The 27,865-nt window shown below is 39.0% G+C and overlaps 1 protein-coding gene across 1 annotated transcript; it reads left to right on the forward strand.

Annotated features, from left to right (window-relative positions):
* Window positions 1-1,208: 1,208 nt before the first annotated feature.
* irs4b (insulin receptor substrate 4b) lies at window positions 1,209-27,865 on the forward strand. Its single transcript, XM_084404135.1, has 2 exons — window positions 1,209-4,944; window positions 25,557-27,865. The coding sequence occupies exons 1-2, from the start codon at window positions 1,482-1,484 to the stop codon at window positions 25,559-25,561; spliced, it is 3,468 nt and encodes a 1,155-aa protein (XP_084260261.1). The 5' UTR covers window positions 1,209-1,481; the 3' UTR covers window positions 25,562-27,865.

Here is a 27,865-nt window from a genome sequence, read left to right on the forward strand (position 1 = left end):
TTGTCATGTCTTTGGATGGCTGTTTTTCAAAATCAGTCTGAGTAATTTATATTTTCAATAATACATTTTGTTATTTCAGAAGTCACACTGTTCTTCTGGTGTTTTTCAGAGTCAGTAGAAAGGTCTCTTTAATGTTATTGGACCTGTGACCTTAATTGTCTATGTCCTCTAGTGCCTTAAGGACTGTTGCAAGGTACATGTGGATATGGTTCATTGAACAAGCATGAAAAACATTGTTCAAACCCTTTTCAATAAAGATATATAAAGCTTATGTGGATTTCATAAAATTAGCTTGCCTCAAAAACAGTTCATAACTTTTCTAATAAACATGTTTACTCCTGGTCATTGTAAAAAGATGAGACTATATATAAAATAATAATTGTAATTGATAGCAATTTTTAAAGGCTAGTAGAAAGTCAGAATATGAATTCTCCAAACAATGTCATTTATACTAAACAGTCTTAATGATTCGGTATTGATTTTTTTGTTATGAAACTTTGCTATCATGAAACTTTACTGTTATTAATCTCTCTGCCTCTGACTGACAGTTTTGATGTGATATTCAAGATGAAGATGTTACGAGTATATTTCCCACACAAATGTGAAGCAATTTAAATTTACAAGAACATTCTAGTCTCAACACACACTTACAAAACACCTTTAATTGCCAGTAGGTAGTGTAACACGAGTGGCTTGTAAGTTAGTACATTACAAATACGGACTTCTTGTGTAGAAAATACCAATCACCGGCAAAATACAATAATAATGGGAAAAAAGGACGTATTCATTGGTGTTTGGCAAACACGTAACAAAGGTAATTACACAATCGGCTGCAGTAAGTAGAAAACTAGCAAGTGATACGCAATGCATTACGAAAGGGATAAACAACACCGACGACAGGGAACCATGAAAACGCCTGTGATAGGACGAACGACCCTTCAGCCAAACGCTACAGCCAATGAATGCTCGATATCCTATGACGCAAACAGCTTTGCATCAAATCATTGGACAAAACTCTATCAATCATCAGACGTCATTTTGCCAGTTCAATGAAACTCCGAGTGAAGCCATTGGTCAGTCACATTGACGTATAACCGAAAAGATCCAGCGTGATTGGCCGTAGCAGCTTTCAATCACACGTTTCGCTCAATCGGGCGCCTCCTCCCACCCACAAGCGAATGACGCAGGAGTCATGTGTTGTTTGTGCTGTGCTCCGTAGTGTACACACAGGGCGCGAGGAGCAGATTGGTAGCCCGCTAGGAGGATCTACCGATAATAGATCGGGTAAATGTGGTCATGTTGCAGTTGCTGGCATTGAGTTCTAGGAGCATTGACTGGGATATCTGCTTTTCATGTGGCGGCCGAGAGAAGCTCAACACTGAAAAGACTTCAGCGCGCCGCTTGAGACACGGTTCCCCCCAAACAAACATGGGGTCTCGGTCTATAAGTATGAGGTAAAGTGACCTTTAATCTCCTATCTGATGGCAAATTTCGCTAACTACCAAGAAGGCAAAGCCGCTATGTTGATGCTGGAAACGCAACAGCGGGCTATCGGGACTAACGGTAAACCTGCAACGGCGAACGGCGACATCTCTGTCGGGGAACCCCCTTCCGTACTGGACGTCGGCGGCGCTGCTTTTCATCAACCGAGTGATCAACATCAACAGCACCTGGAATCACCGGCGAGGAAAGGATCCACGTCCTCGTTTAACCGGGCGTACGAGGACTCTGCTGCGAGCAACACACACGCTACCTCAGCTTCTCCAGCTGTGAACACCAGCTCTGCTGTGTCTGACGAAATTAGGAAGTGCGGTTATCTGAGAAAGCAGAAACACGGCCATAAGAGGTTTTTCGTCTTGCGGGGGTCGAGTCAACTGGGGCCGAGCAGACTGGAATACTATGACAGCGAGAAGAAATTCCGAAACAGCCTGCGCTCGAGCGCCGCTGCCGCCGCCTCAGCTGGCGCCTCTCCCCCCAAAAGAGTGATCTATCTCTACCAGTGTTTCACTGTGAATAAAAGGGCAGATTCAAAGAATAAACACCTCATTGCTCTGTATACTAAGGATGAATACTTTGCGATTGTTGCTGAGAATGAGCAGGAGCAGGAGGAGTGGTACCAGGCGCTCAGCGAGCTTATGAGTGAGGGGAAGAGGGGCCACCTGGACGCGGAAGAGATTGACGATGGATACGGTACTGTGACCCCAGGGACTGACTTTAAGGAAGTGTGGCAGGTGACTGTTAAACCAAAGGGCTTGGGCCAGACGAAGAATCTAACTGGCGTGTATAGGCTCTGTCTCTCTGCCAAGAGCATCCACCTGGTGAAGCTGAACTCTGAGACGCCTTGCGTGAACTTGCAGCTGATGAATATCAGACGCTGTGGCCATTCGGAGAGCTTCTTTTTTATTGAGGTTGGCCGCTCTTCTTCTATAGGACCTGGGGAGGTTTGGATGCAGGTGGATGATTCTGTGGTGGCTCAAAACATGCATGAGACCATTTTAGAGACCATGAAGGCGCTGAAGGCATTTACTGAGTTCAGGCCCAGAAGCAAAAGCCAGTCTTCTGGCACCAACCCGATGGGCTTTATCACCACGCGGCGACATTTGGGCAATCTGCCGCCCAGCCAGACAGGGCTCCAGCGGAGGTCTCGGACAGAGTCTGTGGTGGGCACTCCATCTAGCAGGAAGAGCAGTGGAGCGAACGGATACCGATTCCGCACCTCCAGCGAGGGAGAGAGCACAATGAACCGTCCCTTTCGCTCTGTGACAGGTAGCCTTATTCATCTCAACACAGCCCGTGCTAACCTGAGCCGGCAGGAAAGTAGCAGTGGGGCCGGGGGCCGCTACATTCGTGCCCCACCGGGCTCCTCTTATCATGCCCGTTCAGCCTCGCTGCCAGTGTCACACTTCCCTTCAACCACCAGTCCGATCAGCATGTCTAGCAGCAGCGGGCATGGCTCTGTGTCAGACACCATCACTCGCCCCTCCAGCGCATCCATTTGTGGATCCCCAAGCGATGGAGGTTTCAACTCATCTGACGAGTATGGCTCCAGCCCTGGAGACTTCCGCTACTTCAGAGTACGCAGCAACACCCCCGACTCCCTGGGAAATACACCACCCATCCGTGAGGAGCACTGCCTCAATGACTACATGGCTATGGGCTGGAATCGTGACGTGTTCGGAACGAGCGCGGCTGAGGCGACCCGAGATGAGAGTGCTGATGAAGATTCGCGCCCGGGGTCTTTAAGGAGGCGGACGGCCTCCATCTCCAGGCAGGTTGGGGGTGCAAGTGCTGCTGGAGTAGCTGTTTATCAAAAGATGACCCAGACCACCTTCTCGCTGGACGAGGCTGTGGCTGAGAGTAGCTCTTGGAGCGGCAGTGCCCAGACTGTCTCTACCTCCTCCTCCCTCTGCTCTGACTACAGCTCCAGTTCTGAACACAGCCAGGACCGGCCCCCTAGCCTACGGCCTGCTGACGCTCCTAAGGATGATGGGTACATGCCCATGATGGCAGGTGTGCTGCCCTCCAATAGTGATTCAGACTACATGCCTATGCAACCAAATATCTTCCTCTCTGCCTCTCCACAAATCCAAAGGTCTGCTTTAAATGTTCCTCAGCACACAGACTCTCAAGGCTATATGATGATGCTCCCAGGTAGGAGTGGGGCTGCTGACTCCCCCCTCCCCTCCAGCCCTGACATTAGCAGACGAGCAGAGGCACAGAGAGTCTCTGACTGTCCCAAGAATGCAGAATACATGGATATGTCTCAGAGCAGCTCCACAGCTAATGCTCAAAAGGTTTCCACAGATAATTATTATGCCTTGACCACTCCTGGTGTCCCCAAGTCCTACAGTCCATATTTCTCTCTCCCTCGCTCATACAAAGCGCCATCCAGAGACCAGGTTGAGCATGATGATTATGTCCCTATGAGTTCCCCAGCGAAACCAGTCTACATCTCCCCCACAGCCACCCCAGATCGCAGTAGCAGGTGCCCACCTTCTGAGTCCTCTCAGCATAATAGCTACACGGACCGCCGTGCCGTTCGGCCGAACCGTCTGCCCCTAGGAAGGCGAAGTCACGGCTCTCTGAGAGCATGTGAAGCGGCAGTGCGGCCTTCCAGCCCTGGAGAATACATGAATATTGAATTTGGGGATCGGCCCACATATACTGCCTGCCCGTTGTCTGCTGAAGGTTCTCCATCAACCCTCAGTATCAACCGGGAGCAGCGTAAGTCCCCTCTGCCGCAGGACTACATGACTGTCGAGGTGGCTGGACTTCCACCTAAGAGTCGGTCCCCTCGGCCCTCTCTGGTTGCCCCCTGGAATCCTCCTTCATATATCCGGCCCTCCTCATCCTCCCACTGCAGCGGGCTCATGGTGGGTAAGCCTGACGACTACACAGAAATGTCCTTTGGGCCTGAGGATGAGTCGAAGAGCCCTACAGCCATGCTTGAGCACCTGTGTGTTCTGGAGCAACAGTTTTTCCCCTTCAGCCCCCCGACTGAGCCCAAAGTTGTCCGTGCTGATCCCCAGGGCAGGCGGAGACACAGTTCGGAGACCTTTGTCACGTCTTCGGGAGCGTCAGGTGGAAGTGGCTCGGACACCAATGGCACCGTACCTAGCAATGTTGGGGCTCAGCAGGTGGGCCGCAACAAGGGACACAATTTTGACTGCGTTTGGATTGATAGCATGACATCCAGTAGTGATGTAATGCTGGGAACCACATCAGATAGAGCAAATGCCCCCTCTGTGAGGTCTGCAAGAACTATAACTGTGGAACACCAGAATGGCCTGAACTACATCGCCCTAGACCTGAGAGGAGATCTCCGGCCTGGGAACGCTCATGATGCGCTTCCCTTGCCATCCTCCAGCGCTCCTCCCCCAGAGAACGGTGCCTATGCCAGCATAGATTTAATGAAATCTGAGGAGTTTACTGCAGTGTCTAAAGGTTAGCAATCTTTAATTTGACTCTTAATTGTTTTTCTTGACACAGTCATGTCTCTTAAAATCATGTCTCATTCCTTTATGAACAGACTTTCCATCCATACTGCATTACGATCTATAAAAAATATTTTTTAGTAAATTAAAAGGGTTAGTTTACCCCAAAAATCTGATATGCTTTATTAATTTACTCACCCGTGTGTCGTTCCAAACCTGTATGAGTTTCTGTCTTCGGTGGAACACAAAATATAGTCAAGAAAAAAGAAAAAAAATCTCCATGCAATGAAAGTCCAATGATGTTTGGTCCCTTTTGACTTCAATTGATGGGGCAAAACAGACTTTAAAATATATTTTTTGAGTGTGTAACAGAAGAAAGTAAGGCGTAGAGGTTTGGAATGACATAAGGTTGAGTAAATGACAGAATCTGTCATTTTTGGACAAACTATACAAAACTTAATTGTAATGGCCCCCCTCCTCTTGCCATCTTCTCCTTTTCCAACTCATTTGCCCAAAATGTTTCTTTTTTTTTTTTAATATCCACTTTGTTTAGGGACTGCTATGTACTTGGCTGAGTGTGTGTTGCAGCAGGGGGAGTGAGAGAATGCAGTGAGAGAATGCAGTGTTAGTGAGTCAGTGTTCTCAGCAAGCTCTAGATGACTCATTTGTTTATCGTAGTTGAAGCAGAGATGGATGTATGTGTGTGTGAGAGAAAAGGTTGGTTTAAAGCTTCTGATAACTTTCTAGCTTCTCACCCTCTCTCTTTTTCTCATACCTTTTTTTTTTTTTTTCATTGGCAAACAGCACTTTTGTAGATGCGTGACTCAGGTGATGATACACAGGAAACTTTATTTTCAGGCAGCATTGCCAGCCAACTAGGGCAGCATGATATTGGAAAAAAACCTGACATTGTAATGGTTTGTTTTTCTGTGATATACATTGCAATATGAAAACATTACTTGAATAGCTCTATTTGGGAAGAATTAATCATTCCAGAATGATTGGGTTTATTTTTTTTTTTTTTGTGAATCTGCATAGAAAATAATTACCAAATTACAAGCATAGATAAATACAATAGAACAAAGATACAAAGGAAATAACTGTGCTTTATGTTTTTCAAGGAAGTCTAACAGTATTCAGGTACATAAATTGAAAAATCGAATGTAAAATAACACCGCTTAGTCCTCACTGTATAAATTAAAAATAATTAATCTTTGTTAAAGCTACAAAAGTGATTTTCTTTGTATTTTGTTGATTGATTTGTTGAACATTGCCACAGACAGCAGCAGGAATATTAGGCATGAATCCTATATAATGATACACATCATTTTTCTTTCTCAATTGTTTAGTTCACATAAGCTAGGGGTGTCCAAACTCAGTCCTGTAGGGCCACTGTCCTGCCGAGTTGAGCTCCAACTTGCCTCAACAGACACACCTGTCTGGAAGTTTATAGTATGCCTAGGAAGAAAGATGGGCATTTTGGCATAATTTTGCGTGTGTGTGTCTATTCAAGCACAAATAGACAAGGAGGAGAACAGAATTCAGTGTTTGTATACTGTCTGTGCTGTCTTTGTGTGCCCACAGAAAACAGTGCGCCAGCTCCGAATTGAATTCTCTTTCATGTCTTCTTACACTCGAAAGGTTTAAAATAAGTTTATCATTTGCACGATCCCTATACTTGACATCACACATCCTGCGATGTGACTATCGCGGATACACACATTGCAATATTGATGCTAAAACCAGATATCATGCAGCCCTACCACCAACCATCTACAGATATAGACTGCTGGGTTAAGCTGTAACATTAAGCATAATGCATGGTATGTCATTGGCTGAAGGGTTCGAAATACACTGGCTTGCTTTTGGGGGCACTGCAGGTAGGCTACTATGTTAATAGTCTCCACTAGTTGTTGCTGGCTAATTTCACACAAACACCAAATAGGTCTCCATCTGCCATAACTTTAAACAAACAGGTTGTCCCCACCTAAACTCACACCATCGAGTCAATGTTGAGTAGTGCTCAGATGAAACCCTTAAATGTTATACAGGGAGTTTGACATGCAGATGGTTTACTTGCAGTTGTCTCTGCACATCTTGTTGGTATAAATACATTTACATTGAAACACTTACACACTTCATATTTTTTATTTAGCTAATGTTGTTTGATATACACTATTAATCTATCCATCTATCTATCCCATTTATTTATAGCTATAATGTGACCATTTACGTTGTCTTTCAAAAGTTAGCATATCAGCTCCAACTTGCTACTTGTTTCAAGCTTGTGCATGTTTTGTTGGCTCATCCACTGGTTTCTTTGATGTGGGCTAATAGTCTCAGCATTTTGCAGCATGGGACATGTGCTGCAGGAAATGCATCAGTGTCGAAAAATGTTGTTCTTAAGCCTGCTGTGTTCATCCACCTGGAGAAACTAGGATTCAGTCCAGCCAGTTGTCTTCCTTTAATCTCTCTTTCACTCGTGCGCGCTCTGCTCTTTTTCACCAGTATTATTGAACTCTTTTTCAATATTTTTTAACTTTATTGTACCACAGTAGTGCCATGTTATTCTTTGAGGTACCTTGGAGTACAGTGGTATGTGATTGTGGAAATCATTCAGTGCCAAAGTACTATTTTTCTCTTTGGTGTGCAGTGGTGTTCTGAAGTGAGGAGGCAAAGTCCACAGTGTTATTTCATGTAAATGCATGTTCCAGCTACACGTAATATTGTCACATTTTCCAGGTTAAATAAATAAACATTACTTGCACTATCAAAAAAAATCAATACGCTTCTATTTTGCATTAATGTTCTACAATAGAACAATACTGTTCCATTTTTTTAAAACCAAGTTTAAATCTAATCAAGCAATTAAGCATTGTTACATTTACTCAAAATTAAAAAGTATAAGAACACAGTGAGAACAGATGGAATATTTCATATGTATTTTATTTGCTGCTTTTTTTTATTTCTGTTTAATTATTTTTGATATCCTAAGTTCGTGAGTATTATACTTTATTTTATTTTACTCTTCCCATTAACAGCATTATTTAACTATTCATTCAGATCGCTTTGTGGATGCAGAACATGCATTAATATGAGAGTCTGGATTTATCATGTAAACAATATAATAGGTCAATCAAAGTACGATGGAGGCATTGCCTCCTCTCACATGACTTAGGGGGTCTGGTAAAGGTGCTGTTTGTAAGTTTATGACTGTACTAAAGCATTAAAATACCATAATATCTTTGCAGATATTTAGGAAACATGCTGAGTGACTTCACATATTGTTTCTCTTAAAAACACTAATTACCCGACCTAAAAAGTCTCCGCACCCATCTGAAAATCTCTGAGCATATTAAAACGTGATATCAACTCATCATAAATCAATAAATCAACTCCTCAACGTAGTGTGTAAGTCTCCTCGTATTCCATTGTAAATTATGCTCGTTCCTGTTGCGTGTCCTCAATCTGGCAACCTGTGTGAGCGTCGAATCTGAGCAGGAGGAGCCATGGGGAATTTGGACGGCAGTACTGCGACTTTCAACTGCGAGCTGTCAATCTCATACTGCACCTTTAAAACTCAATGAGCTCAGAGAGGCAACGCACAAACTCGCATATTCCTTTCATGCTTTACAAAGCGAATGAGAACAACTATACACAGACCTAATTGTAGAAAATTACTTTTTATCTTTTTTTTTCTTCCCTTTTTTCTTTTTTTAAAGTCTTTGACACTTTGTATGCGATCTGCTGTGGCATAAACATAAGAGAAGCCCCCTTGTCAGAATGGGATTTTAACCAAAAAAAATTTATAATTATTTTTTTCTGTATTCGCGGTAACTTTAATTGTTGGTGTTGCTGTTCGACAGTGTCACTTTAGAAAAATTAGTGATTTTTTTTTTATATATATATATAAAAAAATAAATAAAAAAAATTATAGCCTATATATATATCTCTATATATATATCTATATCTATATCTCTCTCTCTATATATATATATATATATATATATATATATATATATATATAATTTTTTTTTTTTTTTTTTTTTTTTTTTTTTTTTTTAATGGTCATATTTCATAATACTTTCATTGTTTTTGTGGATTTCTGTACTGTGGATTTTTTGGGAGTGTGTGGAAGAGGCACTGCCTACCTTGTCTCGGGGGAAATGCTCCTGATTCTGCTGTATCATGGTCATGACTCTGCTCTTGGGTTAAGAACTCAACGTTAGCTGGATCTGTTTTTAAACACTGCTGCTCTGAATGATCTCACCCCACTTCAATTTGTGAGGGAAAACACCAAGTATTTCACTTGCACAGATATCCTTCACTCAAATATTTTTCCACATGTGCAAATGGTTACCTTTTCACACAAATGCAAGTGAAGTTCTTATATTGTTGAGCCCTGGCCAGGGTACTTGAGTACTCCAGAATTTCTCTCCTGATTAGTCTTTATTTCCCCATTTTTCTATCTGTCTAGTATTTGTCTCTCCATCTCTGAATTTCTTTTATAATTTAGCCACTCCAGTAGTGTTGAGGAATCCTCAACCACAGCAGCACGAGCAGCTCAAATCAGCCTCTGACCAAATCAATTCAAAGACCTTAGCCATCGTTCTTATTACTGGTAGTTTTCAAAGGTGCTGTAAGCTGTTTTCAAATGCATTCAATGCCCATACCACCTGACAGATATCTCTGAATGGGCACCTGCCTCTGTGACAGCTCTACACTGGGCAAAGAGTCAAGGAAGTGGCCTGCCCCCTTTTTTTGCCAATAAGAAACACTCTTAAAAACATTGTACAAGTTAAGGTTTAACGAGATGTCTTTGCAGGTGGAGGTTTTGGAAGGAGTTTGTTGAAGTTAGCAAAATGGTGCAACTTGGTGAAATTGCTAAAATTCTGACCTGTTGTGGGCAGGTCAACTTGAGTGTGGCACTGGTATGTTAATAAGGCAATGTTTTGGCTGTGCTGGTACCGGGGTCTGTCTGAATATGGGGTATGCGCGCTCTTTGTAGTGTTGGAATGTAAATTAGCAAATGCATAGCTACACAGGAATGCGTTTTAATCACAACACATAGCGCTTTTCAGAGCTCACTCTTGGACTCACACATCACGAGGTAAACAGCCAAGGTAGCAGAGAACGGGCCAGTTTGTTCTGTACTAAATGGTCAGATCCTCCAATTGAGTGGAGAAATGTTTGAAATGGTTATTTTGGTCTCAGCTGCATATCTAATGTAGTCTTGTCTGATCCTTGGCTGCGTTTCAGTTTAAAGCCTCGTTCTGTTCATTCCCCTTGCAAAGACGTACTGTAATGGTACCATGTTACATTGAAGCTATCAGATAATATTATATCGTATTATATTATTGATGTTATTATGATACTCATGAGTAGAGTACTTATGAATACCATGATCAGGGATGTGATTTCTTTCCCCTCGTATTTATACTTCCATATTTTCCCATAGACTGACCCACATGAAAAAAAAGTTTTTTTTGTGTCTGGTTACTTTACGATCATTGAATTTGCGAAATAGCCTTAAACAATAACTACATAAACTGCAAAATGTTATTTGATTTCATGCACGTATTGCTTCTGACAGTGCTGCGTGAGCTCGCGGCGCCATCTACAGGACACCCGTAGCATGTTAGCCAGTGTTTAAAGCGTCAAATGCGAATAAAATTCAGCATTGAAACGTGTTACTCGCCAGTTGCCTAGTGACTAGTGCCTAATAACTGAATTTTGACACTGCATGGTTGTGAGAATGTGATATGGCTTAGTGCAACCATTGAATTGCCATATATATATATATATATATATATACGTGTGTGTGTATACAGTACTGTGCAAAAGTCTTAGGCATGTTAATATCCCCCCCCAAAAAAAGGTTTTAAGTCAGTTATTTATATCTTTTGCTGTAGTGTGTCAGTAGGAAATATCAGTTTACATTTCCAAACATTCTTTTTGCCATTAATTGTAATAATCCAGTGAGATTTGTGTATGCACAAGGAGTCTGACAACAGCCAGGATGATCTGATCTCACCATCATCGAGTCCGTCTGTGATTACATGAAGAAACAGAAAAAACTGAGACAAACTAAATCCAGAAGAACTGCGGGAACGTCTCCAAGATGCTTGAAGAAACCTTCCTGCAAAGCTACAGTACTGTGAAAAGTACTGGCACTTGTGTTAAAATGCTGTAAAGTGAGAATGCTTTCAAAAATAAAATCACAAATTGAATTTATTTATGATTTAACTTCTATTAACTAATTCAAATCAATATATGGTGTAACGACCCTTTGCGTTTAAAACGGCTTTTGTCCAGGTATAGTTTTTCAGGTAGCTTTGCAGGGGGGGGGATATTAACATGCCTAAGACTTTTGCAGAGTACTGTGTGTGTATATATATATATATATATATATATATTTTATAAACCTGTTGTCAACATAGATAAGGGTTTCCTTCTTTTTTTTGTCTTTAGCTGATCACATGCCTGCATGATTCTGTGTCTAAAAACATGGAAATACCATAGTAATTTTTTAGTTGGTGTCTGTTTGTGAACCTTTTATGAAAATGGCTTTTATTGGCTATATTGCTGCTGGAGCTACAGTAAAGTCTGATCGATCTCAATGTGCATGTATGGCTGGTAATAATAAGTGATAGTTACAAGTTCAACACTGTAACTGTTATATTTTAGTGTTCACTAGGAATCCATTCTATTTTTTTTTTTTTTTTTTTCAGTGAGCTGAATTGATCATATTTGAATGTATTTGGATCAGATTTAGCAGTAGAATTTTATACTCCATTTTGAAAAGCATACTTGATTGACTCTCTAATAGGACTTAATTACAGGTACAGTATTTTCTTTATTAGGCACAGTTTCAGGTGTCGTTGTTGAAATGTGCTATTAGCGGGTGGCATGATTAGTTTGTCCTGTGAGCGAAAATGTGGATACTAGTGGAGTTACCTGGGAATCCCCTTATTTAGATGTGCATATGAACCCCATGAAGTGACGCACTCCATATAGTTTAAAACTGCTTTGAAAGTACAATGTATTTCTTTTTGTACACGTTTTTAATATTGGCAAAATTACTGAGAGCAACCGTTGGATGCAAAAAGAGTCTAAAAGTTTCATGTATTTAATAAAGTGCATTTGTGTTGGGAGATCTCAGTCCTCTGTTGAGAAATGAGCTGTGCTGGGCTAAAGTCCTGCTCAAGAGGCATCATGTCCTTCTGTACATCACATATGCCTATATTTACAGCGTTATTTTGAGAGCCCACCTTATTTACGACCATGGCATGTGCTGGACAGTATTGCTCTTATTGCAGGAAATGAGGACCGCAGGTAACAGGATCCTTTTCCTGTGTTAAATTCTGTTCAAACACGCACAAACTCGCATATTCCTTTCATGCTTTACAAAGCGAATGAGAACAACTATACACAGACCTAATTGTAGAAAATGATTTTTTATCTTTTTTTTTTCCTTTTTTCTTTTTTTTAAAGTCTTTGACACTTTGTATGCAATCTGCTGTGGCATAAACATAAGAGAAGCTCCCTTGTCAGAATGGGATTTTAACCAGAAAAATTGTATAATTATTTTTTTCAGTATTCCGCAAATGACTTGACTTACCATTTAAAAGTTTAGGGTCAGTAAGATTACTTATTTATTATTAGTACTTAACCTTTTAATAATTTAAAGGACACATTACATTGATCAAAAGAGACATTTATAATGTTAGAGATGCTGTTTATAATGCTGTTCTTTTGAGCTATAATAATTAAAGAATCCTGGTTTCCACAAAAATATTAAGCAGCATCGCTGTTTTCAACATTACATTTGATAAGAAATGTTTCTTGAGCAGCAAATCATCATATTATAATGATTTCTGAAGGATCATGTGACACTGAAGACTGGAGTAATGATGCTGAAAATTCAGCTTTGCATCACAGGAATAAATGACATATTAACTATATTCAAATGTAAAAGTTATTTTAAATTGTAATAATATTTCTCTATTTTTGTTTTACTGCATTTTTGATCAAATAAATGAAGCCTTGGTGACACTTCTTTCATGAATCTTACCAACCCGAAACTATTGAACAGAAGTGTACGCTCTTTACTAGGGATATAAAATACAACATATTTAAAAAATCAGCTGTTGAATGAGACTGATCGGTCTTAAAGTAGTCCTGTATAATTAGGCTGTTTTGGGTTCGCCTGACCATGATCAGATGCAGTTTTTAGGGGCTGATTTTGAGGTGATGTATTGCTGTGGACCAATATTGTTTGTCAGTGATTGTGGATGAGTCCGTATCAGCCTTTAGAGTTCAACCCCTATTAGTTTACTGGTACACTGAGTTACTGATCTACGTTAAGACCGACTGAAACTTTGACCCTATACACAAGCAAACAAGTTTCCCCTCCCTAAAGAGACCTTCACCCCATGTTTGTGTGCACAAACATTAGTAGATTCATGTTGGTTTTCTTTAACTATAGACATGCATAAACAAACCTAAGCCTTGTATATCAACCTTTTAAACATCTCGCCAATGTGTTGAGGGTAAATTAGAGCGCATAAGGCAGCGGTGGATTGCAGTGCGTGATGGCGTTTGGCACATGTTGAGGTGTTCTGTTGAGTACTACGTTAGCTATCACATGAGCTTTTTAAAAACCTATGGACCCAAATTAGGGTTGAGAGATGACAGGAATGTTTTAGTCCAGAACATGGTGTGCTTGGCTTGAGAGTCTTATGCACAAACACACACGTGCTCACACCGATTCTTCCTGCTTAATTATTGTATTTATGACTTACTCGACCAGTGTTTATTGTATTTTAATATCCGGAGTGTTCTGGTTACATCAAAGGCGAATCAGAGCCTTCCTAGCAACCACATCATAAACCCCTGTGCGGCAAACTTTATTATCTGTCCCGTCTCTCTCTCTCTCTCTCTCTCTCTCTCTCTCTCTCTCTCTCTCTCTCTCTCTCTCTCTCTCTCTCTCTCTCTCTCTCTCTCTGCATATATATATATAAAATCTGTCTCACTCACTCACTTCACATAGATTCAGCTTCAGTCAGTGTGTGTGTGTAACATGCCTCAGTCCAGCATCAGTGTAGCAAAATACAAGTTGAACTTGTCACTTATTTGGTAACCTATTAGGAATGCATGTTTGGCCAAAAACAATTAAAAATCATAATGGGAAATAATGATATATTACTGTTCATGCTAATAATAACTGGAAGAATTACTTTTTTGTGTGTAATTTACGAGTGATTAATTTGAAATAATACTTTTTTTTTTAATGAAATGTAATACTTTTTTTCAGCAAGGATGCATTAAATGTATCAAAATTGACAGTAACGGTAATATTGATACAAAAGCCTTCTATTGTAAGTAAATTCTGTTCTTTTGAACTTTCTATTCATCAAACAATCATGAAAAAAATTATTACAGTTTTTGTTTTTAATTTAATACGAAATGTTTCTTGAGGAGCAAATCATCATTTTTTCTGAAGGGTCATGTGACACTGAAGACTGGAGTAATGATGCTTAAAATTCAGCGTAGCCATAATTGCATATTTTCAAATAGAAAAGAGTTGTAATTGTAGTAATATTTCACAATATTACTGTTATATCACTGTTTTTACTGTTGGTTTGTTAGTTTGTTTTTTGACCAAATAAAAGCAGCCCTGGGGGTGCATTGATTTCTTTCAAAAACATAAAAAAAATACCCACCACCAAAACTTCTTAATAATAGTGTACATTAATGGACATCTCAGCACATTACATAAAGATTTACTTATTGCAAAGATACATCCACCTTTTGCAGCTTACAGTTTGGTTCATTTACCTGCTTGTCTCTTATTTTAAGACTGTTTCCTGGTATAGGTGGCTTAGACAAGTTTAATCCCACCCATTGTCCTCTCGTATCATGAATTGTGGCCAGTCGCCATGGTGAAACGGAGCGCCCTGCAGCAGTTTAGCTGTTTTCGTTTAGAGAACTTTCCACAGAAGGCGATTTGTGTGTGTGTGTGTGTGTGTGTGTGTGTGTGTGTGTGTGTGTGTGTGTGTGTGTGTGTGTGTGTGTGTTTGGCACATTCAGGTTGGCTGTGATTGGTGTTAGTGGGTCATTCCTGTCAAGGTGAGGCGCTTCAGTGTCTTAATCACATGATTCGGCCCTCTGTGCCAGTGCAGTCCTACTGGACGATTGACATCCACCCTTCATAAGTTCATCTAGTAGTGAAAGAAGAGACTCCCAAAGGGTCAGGGGACAAATCTCACTGTCATTGGCTGGCAGAACAGCACTGTAAATAGGCTGGAGCAGCAATGGTTACTTTGATCATTGTTTCCCCTAATTGAGACATGTAAGGCTGGACGATATGGCCAAAAGATTAATCATGATAAAAGTTTTCATATCAGTCGATATCAATGATCATCACCATAAAGGTCCTTGCACACTGAGCTGAAATTTCACGTTTACACATTGCCTCAAATTTTCGTCCGTCATAAAAAAATTCGAATCGGGATCGATTTTTCTGCGTTTTTCGCATCTGTTGCAAGCATTTTGAGAGGTGTTTTGACAATTCAGAGCCACCGAATGACGACGAATATGAAAAAAACACATACGAAAATTTCGGACTCAGTGTGCAAGGACCTTAAATGTCAAATCTTTAATTCTTTCAAGTTTAAAGGCAGATTTGTGATTATTCTAAGTGGAAGTCGTTGAAACCAGGCAGTTAATTGTAATTTTAAACCACTTTTTATTTTCAGAACATGACAACACTTCACGCTTTTGAGTTCTTTACACTTTTCCAGTCATTTTTACTGTATTCCTAGCCTGACGTCGTCGTACTCAGATTCTAGTCAGAATATGAGTCTGATTCTGCTCCATTGGGCTGTGATTAAGGGGCGTGTTTCAACCGAACCAGCAACCAGGAAAGAAAATGCCTCTGCACTCAGTTGGATAGACCTCCAACCATTCAGAGCAACGGAGGAAGTGACGTATGTTCTCCATTCATCTTTCCGATCGACAAATGCCTTGATCACGGTTCTCTGTTCCTCTTTTAAAATGAATGCGCTCTCGTCGATATCTTCTATGATTCCGCCATCGCGTCTGTTTACACATCTCAATTCTCCAGCGACAGTCATCTTTGTTGTAAACGAATTTAACACAAGTGCTCTTTGGTGACGTGGATGATTACGTTACTGTTGATCATCTGTCCATCATCGTATAAAGCCCGTCCTGAAAATTTGATTGGGCCGAACAGCTCTGGTTCAAGCATAGTTGCTCCACAACGGATCAAGTCCAGACCGAACTTCCCGACCTCAAATGTTGTGGGCGGGGCTAAGTTCGGCTGGCATCCAGGCTACTGTATTCCACTTTTCCAGTATTTAGCCAAAATAAATATCTTAAATGAATTTCTTATTTGCTGCTTCTGCTAACAGGTGATAATTGTTTCAAGTCATGAAACTGGTTTGTGTTGTGACTTTGGCAGGCTGCAATAATAATCATATTACATGTAGTAGTAGTAGTAGTAGTAGTAGTAGTAGTAGTAGTAGTTTGAGCTTTATTCAAATGAACCATTGGTCTTCCATAGTAGCATACATTTAGATCATAACCACAGTTAAAACCACGCATATAGCACTACTATGGTAAAATGTAACTGTTTTCTATGGTATCTGCTAGTATAGTAAGCTCACACTGCGCTGCTGTTTGAACTTTGAACCAATGGGATAAATGGTCCGTGTGGCGCGGTTAAAACGAGTAGCGCTGTTTCGTTCCACTTTTGGCTAATAAACATTATATTGAACATTTACTGAACTCTTGTTATCGCTTTTTATCGAGGACAATTATAACGCAAGAATTATCGCTATCGTTTTATCGCCCAGCCCTAATGGCATGCTTGTAATGTCTGATTGGTATGGAGTTTGGTGCCCATGCAGATGCCATTCACTTTTTAGGACTGTTTGATCTATTCCAGGGAGGTGGTTAATATATAACATTTGGCCTACCAAAAATGGCCACCTTAATCTTGTTTGCAGGTAGGGGTGGTGGTCAGGTTGTGGTTGTCGCTGTGGGGTAATGATTGCACCAAGGTCAGGAGGAACTCTGTGACCTTTGGTACCCCATCGGACCTGCCCTTGAACAATGAACCAGTGGCATTCCTGCCGCTCCAGACGCCGCTGTGCGCACTCATGCCCACATTGCCCTCATGCCCCATTGTTGGGTCAGACAAAGCCCTTTATCAAAGGCACTGTTTGTGTGCACCAGGGTCAAAGCAGGCCACCGTACAACCCCACTGCTCACCAGAGCTGTAAAGGGATAATATAGATGGCAATGGCAGGTGAAGGGCACGTGGTGTTATCCTTAGATGAGACGGGTAGGACATGGTAAAACTGGGTAGAGGATGAGTGCAAAGGGTCATGTAAATGAGATAAAGGTCTTGCTTACAATAGTTTAAAAAGTTTTTTTCACATTCAACAACTTTCAGCATTTTTGGTTTTTCAGTTTTAGATACACAAATGTTGAATTCTTAGAATAAACTTTATTGTATTTTATTGCAAAGGAAACAATGTATTATTGATACATATTTCAACCATAAATATGAAATGTTGCTCTCTTTTTGAAGTTCCCCAAAATTTGTGATGCTGGGTTAACTTCCATATTTAACCACCTGGACACAAGCTTTTTGGTGGATTTATTTATTGTTTGCCCTCACTTGGTTCCTCCTTTCAAACAACCATTGTAATAAAATAATCTGCATGCAAAGCTCACAATCACTATTAGTTGATCTTTTGACACATAAAGTTGTATATAATCAACAATATGCTTACAAGTTTTAGGTTGGTAAATTTGTTTTTAAAAGAAGTCTTATGATCATCAAGGCTGCATTTATTTGATTAAAAATGCAGTATTGTGAAATATTATCAATCCAAAATAACTTTTATTTTATTTTAATATTTTAATATGTAATTTATTCCTGTGATGTCAAAGTTGAATTTTCAACATCATTACTCCAGTCTTCAGAAATCATTCTAATATGCTGATTTGCTACTCAAGAAACATATCTTTTAATTATCAATGTTGAAAACAGTTGTGCTGCTTAATATTTTTTGTGGAAACTAGGATAATTTTTTTCAGGATTCTTTGAATAAAGCGTTCAAAGGAACAGCATTTATTTGAAATAAAAATATTTTGAAACATTGTGAATCTTTACTGTTACTTTTGATTAATCTAATGCATCCTTGCGCAATAAGTGTTCATTGTATTTATCCCCAAAGCCTTTTTTTTTCCCCTTCTAATTATTGGGATTTCATTCATTTTGGACTTTATTGAAAAACTATTGACTAATTAATTAGAAGTTGTTTTTTCCCTCCTCACCTTATCAGTGTAAGCTTCTCATAGATTTACTGTTTGTTTTGATGTGAACTAGGGCTGCACAATATATCGAAATTATCGAAATATCGCAAATGCAATATGCATATCGCAACAGCTTGCAATAACTGTGGTCATGAACAAAAGACAAAGAGAAAATCACTCACATATATATATATATATATATATATATATATATATGTACAGTACCAGTCAAAAGTTTGGAAACATTACTATTTTTAATGCTTTTGCAAGAAGTCTCTTATGCTCATCAAGCCTGCAGTTAAAAAACTAAAAAAAAACTAAAAAAACAGTAATATTATGAAATATTATTACAATTTAAAATAATGGTTCTCTTTTTTAATATACTTTAAAATGTAATTTATTTTTGTGATGCAAAGCTGAATTTTCATCAGCAAGTACTCCAGTCTTTGGTGTCTTATGATCCTTCAGAAATCATTCTAATATGATGATTTGATACTCAGTTATTATCAATGATGGAAACAGTTGTGCTGTTTAATATATTTTTTTGGAATACTTTTTTCAGGATTCATTGATGAGTAAAACGTTAACAGCATTTATTCATAAAAACAGCATTTATTCAAAATAAAAACATTTCTAACAATATAAATTGTACCATCACCTTTTATCAATTTAACGCATCCTTGTTGAATTAAAGTACTAATATCTTTTTTAAAAAAAAGTTATTGTTCCCAAACTTTTGAACGGTAGTGTATATTGTTACAAAAGATTTCTATTCTAAATAAATACAGTTCTTTTTAACTTTTTATTCATCAAATAATCCTGAAAAAAAGTATTATTAAGTAATATTAAGCAGCACAACTGTTTCCAACATTGATCATAAATCATCATATTAGAATGATTTCTGAAGGATCATAAGACACCAAAGACTGGAGTACTTGCTGATGAAAATTCAGCTTTGCATCACAAAAATAAATTACATTTTAAAGTATATTAAAAAAGAGAACCATTATTTTAAATTGTAATAATATTTCATAATATTACTGTTTTTTTAGTTTTTTTGTTGTTTTTAACTGCAGGCTTGATGAGCATAAGAGACTTCTTTCAAAAGCATTAAAAATAGTAGTGTTTCCAAACTTTTGACTGGTACTGTATATATAATTCATACAATGAATTATATATATATATATATAATTCATACAATGAATTACATTTGGTTATCATACAATGAATTACATTTGATTATTCACTTTCTGTTGTTAAATAAACCCAATGTAGGATCACCTGAAACCCTGAACCCCGTGGTTTACACTGATGTTAAAATAACACTTTTTATGCTACAGTAAAACACTGCTGTTCACTTTCAGAACTTGTAGGGATGTTTTCTTGTTACAAAAAGAATGTGAAACGCGTATGTAGGTTATATAGTTTTAAATATATTTTAAAGATGTTTTAAGTAAATTTTACACACTTTAAGCATTATCATATCGCATATCAAACATCGCATTATTTAATGAGTTATTGCATTTTTCTTCAATATCGTGCAGCCCTAATGTGAACCTTGAAATCCATTTTGTTTGTCTTCCCGTTTTAGTCAACCCAATATTATTAAGCTGACTGCAATCAAGTCCAATAAGCTGAGAAAGAGAACTGAATTGCAATGCAGTTGGGCTCTGGCGTTCCTCAGGGCTCTGTTCTTGGCCCGGTTTTGTTTAATCTTTATATGCCCCCTTTGGGTTCTATTTTATCTAGACATTGGGGTATCTTTTCATCTGTATGCTGATGACACACATTTACTTGCCTTTGAAGCGTGATGATAAGCTTGCTTTAAAGCTGATATTGGACTGTTTGGATGAACTAAAACTCTGGCTCGCTAGTAATTTCTTGAGTGTTAATGAGAGCAGGACCTAAATTATCTTGTTTGGGTCAAATGATCGCAGTACTCATGATTTTGATCTCCAAACGCGGTTACCATACAATACCACCTGTGTTCGGAATCTGGGGGTTTTGTTTAATGACAACCTTAAATATGATGAACAGATAAGTCCTGTGGTTAAGTCTGCTAAGAACTTTGAGACTGCTATGCATGCTTTTGTAACATCCCGATTAGATTATTGTAACTATTTATATATTGGTGCCCCTCAGATGTGTATCACATGCTTGCAATTAGCTCAAAATGCCGCAGCACGGCTCAAAGGGAAGTGTAAAAGTGAACACATCACACCGGTTTTGATCTCGCTTCATTGGCTACCGGCTAAATACAGAATTGATTTTAAAGTTTTGTTATTTGTTTTTAAGTTTTTTTTAAGGCTCCACAATACCTATCTGAACTATTACATCTGCCCTCACAGTCAATATCACTCAGATCGGGGGACTCCTATCTGTTCCTAGAACTTTTCTTCAAAATAGGGGTTAAGTTATGGAATAGTGTACCAGCTTTCATCAGATCCGCCAAAACTTTGTCAATTTTTAAATCCAGTTTGAAATCTTATCTTTTTTTCAATTGCTTTCAATATATCTTGAGTATCATTTTTTATATATATATATTACCTTAGTTCATAGGTTTTCCATTTTATTGATCTTTATTTTGCTTTACTGTTTTATGTGTTTTCCATCTTATTGTTAGTTTCCTTGGCTTTTGTAAAGCACTTTGGTCAACACCAGTTGTTTTTAAATGTGCTATATAAATAATATTTTATTGTATTGTATTATCATTCCTGTTATTTTACCTGTATACCTTTCTACCTTTCATGTGTTGGATCACTTAGTGATGATGAGCTGCTCCACCTGTGGTAGTGAACTTTTTTTTAATATGTAGAGAGAAGAAAGGTGAGAAGAATGGCAAGAAAGAGAGACAAATAAATTCAACATTAAAAGATACTGAGACGACAACACAGACATTGTGGTGGGGACTCTAAATTTAGATGCCCGTTTAAATTCATCTGAATCATTCTTGAGTGCAACACTACATTTGCGAATCCGTTTCTTCCAGAAGCTGCCATATAGAGTAGTGAATTGCTCTGCAAGCAAAATGACAAATTGTGAAACAAGTCAGCATACAACATTTGCTGTGAGCTTATATAGCATCCCTGTTGCTTTCTTGATAAGCAAATTGTCGTCTTTTTGGATTCTTCTTTCTTCATGATGAAACCGAGCACCTTGCTACACCGAAGGTGATCTTAATGACACAAATCAGCTCTCCATGCCACCACAGTTCTTCTGGACCAATGACGTCTGTATGAGTTAGTAAGTTCGTAAGTTCATCTACTAGTGAAAGAAGAGACTTCTGCGGGGTCATGGGCAATCCCACTGTCGTAGGCTGGCAGAGTAACTCCTAAAATAGGCCAGGAATTAAAGGGAGGCAAGCAGTGGTTTGGTCATTGTTCCACTTATAGCGGTGGCCTGCTGTGGCATCACACTATGATATGCTTGTGATTTGTGTGTGATGACGCACATGGAGTTTGGTGTTCATGCAGTGACGCAGATGGTCTTGTGCTGCAGTTCACTTTTTAGGACAGAGGACGACTGAATGGGATCTCTTTGATTCTTTGATAAGGTGGTTAATATATAACACATCAATGACAGGCTCAGATTAAAAATGGCCATTTCGGTTTGTTTGCATGAGTAGGGGTAACTACTTGTTGGCTTCCTTTTCTGTCTTAGATAGTTTTTGTTTTTTTGAGGAGGCACCAGTGACAGCCAGTGATATTTCTTCTTATTGTATGGAAAAGAGCATCTTTCTCATTTTGGCAGTGGGGTATAGAGTGACAATGGTGGGTAGATTTGAAAACAAATGATATGTGGAAGATGCAACTAGTTCCCAGCTTCAAAAACCTATTTTAATTTTACTTTCCTCACTCCCTTGTATAATTTTGGTTTCATTTTTCAATTTGTTAGTGCCAGTGTTCCCAGATTGGGCCAATGATTTCCAGCTCAAAAGCTCACCAAAACCCACCCAAAACTTAAAAATTTCTCAATTTAAGTGTGAAAAGTGCCCAATACAGGTGATCGGAATAAGCAGTCATTTCACACGTTAATTCACACACCACATCTAAAATGTGTCATTCATTGATGCATACTGTACGATAATCCAACAACAAAAAACTACCAACAACAAGAATGCGCTTAACTTTGTGTTGCGTTTTAACTTCAGACAGAACGTCTTTCGGTACGTACATATTGTAGAACATAACGCAGAACTTGGTACAGTCAATACGGATTAATCGTTGACGCAACTCTCTTTCAGCAGCTGTTGGGGACGAGTAGAGTACAATCTAGACGGTTTAAAAGTAGCAGATGTCCTGATCAGTGTGGATGGACAGGAGTCGTCCCATTAATCATTCAACTGTGCTCTCAGAGTTAGTTATAGGCCTATTTATAAAGAGCCTTCGAGTCATCTCCCACCACTGGTGTGGTCCACGTTTGGAGAGTTGGGTCACTCTCTCACTCTTTACTAGATATAACTTGCTGTGTATTTATGCCACTTTGGCAAAGCAATCACTTAAATATATACACAGCTACAAGTTATCACGCTAAAAACCCATCAGTCATGAATGATCACGTCTGCCTGCTGATCGCTGATCGGCTAGAGTGTATGCTCGTCTGCGACGTCAACGCCAGCCGACTCTTCGGTTGGCCTGTGTGTTTAGTAACATCACGGTGACTGTTTTTATGGAGTACATGCAAACTTGAGTTTTGTTTATTAACCAATTAGACTATAAAATTTTGATGTTTGAAAACTGCTGAACTGACCCCAAAACAGCCCAAATTTTGTCCACCTGCCCAAACCAATTTTTACCCGCCCAATCTGGCAACACTGGTTAGTGCCATATTCCCTGGCAAACTGCATTGTGGTTTGCTCCAAGGCAGGAAAAACTGAAAACTATTGGAAGCTGAAAGCTGTCATTCTCTCTTTAGGGCATGCAGGACTCAACAATAAGGATGGCCCACTGGCCCGGGGCTAGTTGACCGATCTGTCACTTTCCCCTCTGGGGCAATGATGCGATGCCACTGAAATTGTTACATTCATTGATCTTCTACATTGATTTTTATGCCATGCACTTAAGACTGATTCGGATGGATTTAAACAGGCATAGATAAGGAGTCCCTTAGTCGTCTTAGTATCTTTTACTGTTGTATTTATTTGTCTCTCTTTCTCCCCATCCTTCTCACCTTTCTTCTCTCTCTACATAATACAAAATGTCACATCCACAGGTGGAGCAGTGATCCTGCACTAGAAAGGCAGAAAGGTATAAAGTAAAAACCAGCAATGATAAAGTAAAATGATTTCTACAGGTGATTGTGTTGGGTTATGTGTGAACCCATCTAGGGCACCATATCAGTCAGAATGTTTTTTCAAAATTCTTTCATTTTTGTTCTATGTTATGAGGCCAAGTCCAACATCAATGACATTCCAATAATTCCAATAATTAGAAAAGGCTTAAATATAAAAAGATAAACATAAAAACACTTTAATTCAGCAAGGATGCACTGAATTCATCAAAAGAGAGTAAAGACATTTTATAATGTTATAACATTTTTCTAATTCTAATAAATGCTGTTCTTTTGAACTTAAAAGTGTTCCCACAAAAATAGGAAGCAGCACAAATGGTTTAACATTGATAATAATAAATAAAAAAATCTCTTGAGCACCAAATCAGCATATTAGAATAATTTCTAAAGGATCATGTGACACTGAAGACTTGAGTAATGATGCTAAAAATTCAGCTTTGCCAGCACAGGAATTACATTTTAAAGCAATAAAATATAAAGGTTATTTTAAATAGTAATACTTGCCAATACTACTGTTTTTACAGTATTTTTGGTCAAGTAAATGCAGCTTTAGGGAGCATTAGAGACTTCTTTCAAAAACATTGATTAAACCTCTTACTGACCCCTGATTTTTAAACTGTAGTGTGTATATATTTTAGCAGATATTAAAATGCATTGGTATTTAAACATTTTAGCATTCCTTTGTGGTGGGGCCAGTGAAAATGTTGACAGGGCAATGTTTTTGTTGAGCCTTGGGCTGGATCAGATATTGGATTATATGAAGTTGGTTGATATGTAACATCTGGCCGACCAAAACTGGACATTCTTAAACTTCTAAAACTGGTTACCTTGATCGTGGCCTGCTTTGTGTGTGTGTGGGCAGGAGTGATGGCAACTTCTGTCTGTCCTAAACAAAACTTGAAGACTCATATAATAAACAGAAGACGACACCCATGCTGACTCCAGTAGATGAGGTTTTTAGTGGCTTCTCTCCTGGTAAACTCAGGTTGTGGCCGTCAATGTGGTCGGGAGGAACTCTGGGACCTTTGGTACCCCATCGGACCTGCCCTTGAACAATGAACCAGTGGCATTCCTGCCGCTCCAGACGCCGCTGTGCGGAGAGCTCTGAAAGCGGTGGCATTGTGCCCCCACCACCATTGTTGGGTCAGACAAAGCCCTTTATCAAAGGCACTGTTTGTGTGCACCAGGGTCAAAGCAGGCCACTGTACAACCCCACTGCTCACCAGAGCTGTAAAGGGATAGAGAGATGGCAATGGCAGGTGAAGGGCATGTGGTGTTATCCTGTTAGACGGGTAGGACATGGTAAAACTGGGTAGAGGATGAATGTAAAGATAGTCATGTAAAAGAAAAAAGGTCTCACTTACAATACGCAAGCTGTTACTGTACGCTGATGTATGAACGAACATGACACACTGGACGATCCCCCCCTCCACAAAAAAAACCCCAATTTGCCATCTTTTATCTATAAATTTTTATATTTGAATTTGTTGAATTAAGATATCGTGAAATCTGACCAATTTTTGTCCACCAAAACCTTGAATCTTTTAAAAAGTTCATAAAGACATTGTAATCCATATGAAACAAGCAATTTAATCGAAGTCTTAAAAGAGACACGATAGCTTTATATAATGAGCATATTTAATTTAGGCTTTTATTCACATATAAACATTGAACGCTGCACATAGAGCACATCAAATATGGTAAACAGAAGCTCAACCACACTTGCTTGATCTGCAAGAACGGACTTTTCAGTGGGGTGACCAAAATCTCTCTGGTTTTTAATATCATTTGTTTTTCGAAAAATGACGTGCGGGTGAGTAAATAAGGTAGTTTTTGGGTGAACTAACCCTTTAAACACTCTATATGGCATGTAGAGACTGAACCATCAATACACTGAGTGATACGATTAATTGAAGGGTAGGGATGGTGTCCCATCTTCACTTGGTACATGGGTTAATCCTTTCTCTCTTTTTCTCACTACAGACTAAGGACCTGTCCCATCAAGCTCCTGCAGAGATGCCGGATAACGTGCGAGCCCTAGCACACAACCCTGTGACACAGCAAAAGGATCCTGAGTTTTGCTTTAATGGACTCTTATGGTTATTTTTATTTGTTCGTGTGCTGTCTCAGAGCACATCCATACGTTCTGTCTTGTATGAGTTCAGTGATTTGTATCACAATGTTTTATCCGCTGCATAAAAAGGAGGTTCATCTTACGAAGACACCATAATCCACAAGTCTGGTTTAGACAGGTGCATGCTGTTTACAAGCATCACGCGTATGTACAAATTGTATTTATTTCCCATAAAGATTTCAGGTGCAATTACAGATTTTAGTGTTTATGTTTACCGTTTGCTTAACAGAGAGAACATATATCGGTACAGTACAGACTGCAGATGGGATGTGACTGTACAGCAGTAGGGTTTTTTTTTTTTTTTTTTTTTTTTTACACGAATGCCTCACCTAACGTTTCACGCACATCTTCAGTTTTGGACTGTAGTAGAAACCTCCTCTTTTGTACTATCAACACACTGTTCTTCAGTATCTGTGAGTGTCGTTTCAGTCTGCTTTACCCAGTGCAGGGCCACAGGTGTTTTTCACCGTGCCTTTTTGGCATGTGGCGCAGCCCAAACTTAGCCTTTTCGTATCTGTTCCAGCGTCATCTCCTCTTTGCCAAGTGTGCTGTAGAGAGGGAGGACAAGAGGAAGGGTCTATTCTGGGACTCCCCTGGTGAAATCTGCTGCAGTTGCTAAAATGGCACTCAGATGAGCACAGTTAGTGATTTATATCATCCCAATAAATATAAATTAGTTCTCGAGTTATGTTTTGGTACCCACAGTAAATGAACTGCAAGGGGAGCTCTTCTTCAACTTGGTGAACAAACAGCACAATACGAAGGAACGAAAGCCCTATTTTGTCTGTATGAAACTTTATGCATGCTGTTGGCAAGATCGTAGGATCTCCTTCAATAGACAACATTAAAACAGCCTCAACATTTCATTAATATTTTATTTATAATTAATTCTATTCAATATTTTAGGATTACCAATCAGCTGCTCTTTGTTATCTCATGATACTCTTCTCTGAGTATTGCGGTATGTCCTGTTTTGATCAGGCTGTTCTTTCAGGAAGTGAAGAAGTGGGTACAGTTCATCGAACTGATTTCTGCATTGTTCTCTAATATTTTTTTCAAAGGAGTGATATGCACACGACTCCATCTGGTTCAGACTTTAGGTACAGCCTTCTTTTTTGTTTTTACATTTCCCTGTTGCTACACATTGCTTTAAAAGACAAAATCAAATGTGAAACTTGTCGTGACAAAAAAAGAAAAGAAAAAACTGTGTACGGTACCGGTCTTCATTGTTATTCTGTCAATGGTACGAAAGTGAATTTTGTCGTCTGGTAAAAGGATTCATTCCTCGTGGATTTACCAAAGCAAGTCTTAACTAGCACAGATTGGCCATTAAAGCTCAGCTGTGGTTCTGTGAAAACAAGGTTTTGCTCAATGTCCAAAACTATATCTAAAACCCCAAATTGCCTCGGTGGTAAATGGGACATTGGCATAAAAAAAAGGGTACAGCTTAGTCTTTTTCTTGCTAATGTTAGCATAACATTTGTAATTGTGAGAACGATCTCTAAGAGTTACACTGAAACAAATTATTTTTTGAACATAAAAGCTTTAAATCAGCCACATAAATGTATTTGATATCAGCCTTTTGCTAATGTATGTGATCAAGCTGACTGCTTTTTGCCATGATTTTCATTGATTAGTACAGATGTGCAGTGGTACAGCATTAATATGTTTTACCCCAAATTGTTTGTTTTTGTTTTAATAGCTCAGATCTTTTCTTTTGGAATGTTTTATGAACGGCAATTCTTTCATTTTGGTATCATTTCAAAGTCAAAGAGACGGGAAGTTTGTGCATCCCCCTCATCAGTTTCCGTGTATTTGTCGAACCTCATTAGTATGTTTTGGTACACTTGTCTTCTGTTCGCTATTGTTTTTGAAGTCTAAGCTTGACAGATGGCAAAGTTCAGGTGTGGAGGTCCGATGGAGTCTGAGAAAATTCAAAAAAGGAAAAACTTTTTATGGTTGTGTCCATGTGTGTACATACTGATGCTTTGATTTATTTTTTTCTTCTTTTTTTTCTGCAGTTGATAGACTTTCCTTTTTCCTCTGGTGGGAAAAAGAGAGTGAAAGCAGGCAAATCATTTGAGCATTGCTTAGTGTTTGTATTTATCTTTTTTTTTGCTTTCAATAGAGCTATTGCAATAAAAAAAAGTTCCTGTAA

This window comes from Rutilus rutilus, assembly GCF_951802725.1.
Source record: "Rutilus rutilus genome assembly, chromosome: 3".
Lineage (NCBI taxonomy): Eukaryota > Metazoa > Chordata > Actinopteri > Cypriniformes > Leuciscidae > Rutilus > Rutilus rutilus.

What these genes read in the sequence shown, in the direction of transcription:
- irs4b (XM_084404135.1), top strand. Translation starts at nt 1,482, where the DNA reads ATGGCAAATTTCGCTAACTACCAAGAAGGCAAAGCCGCTATGTTGATG.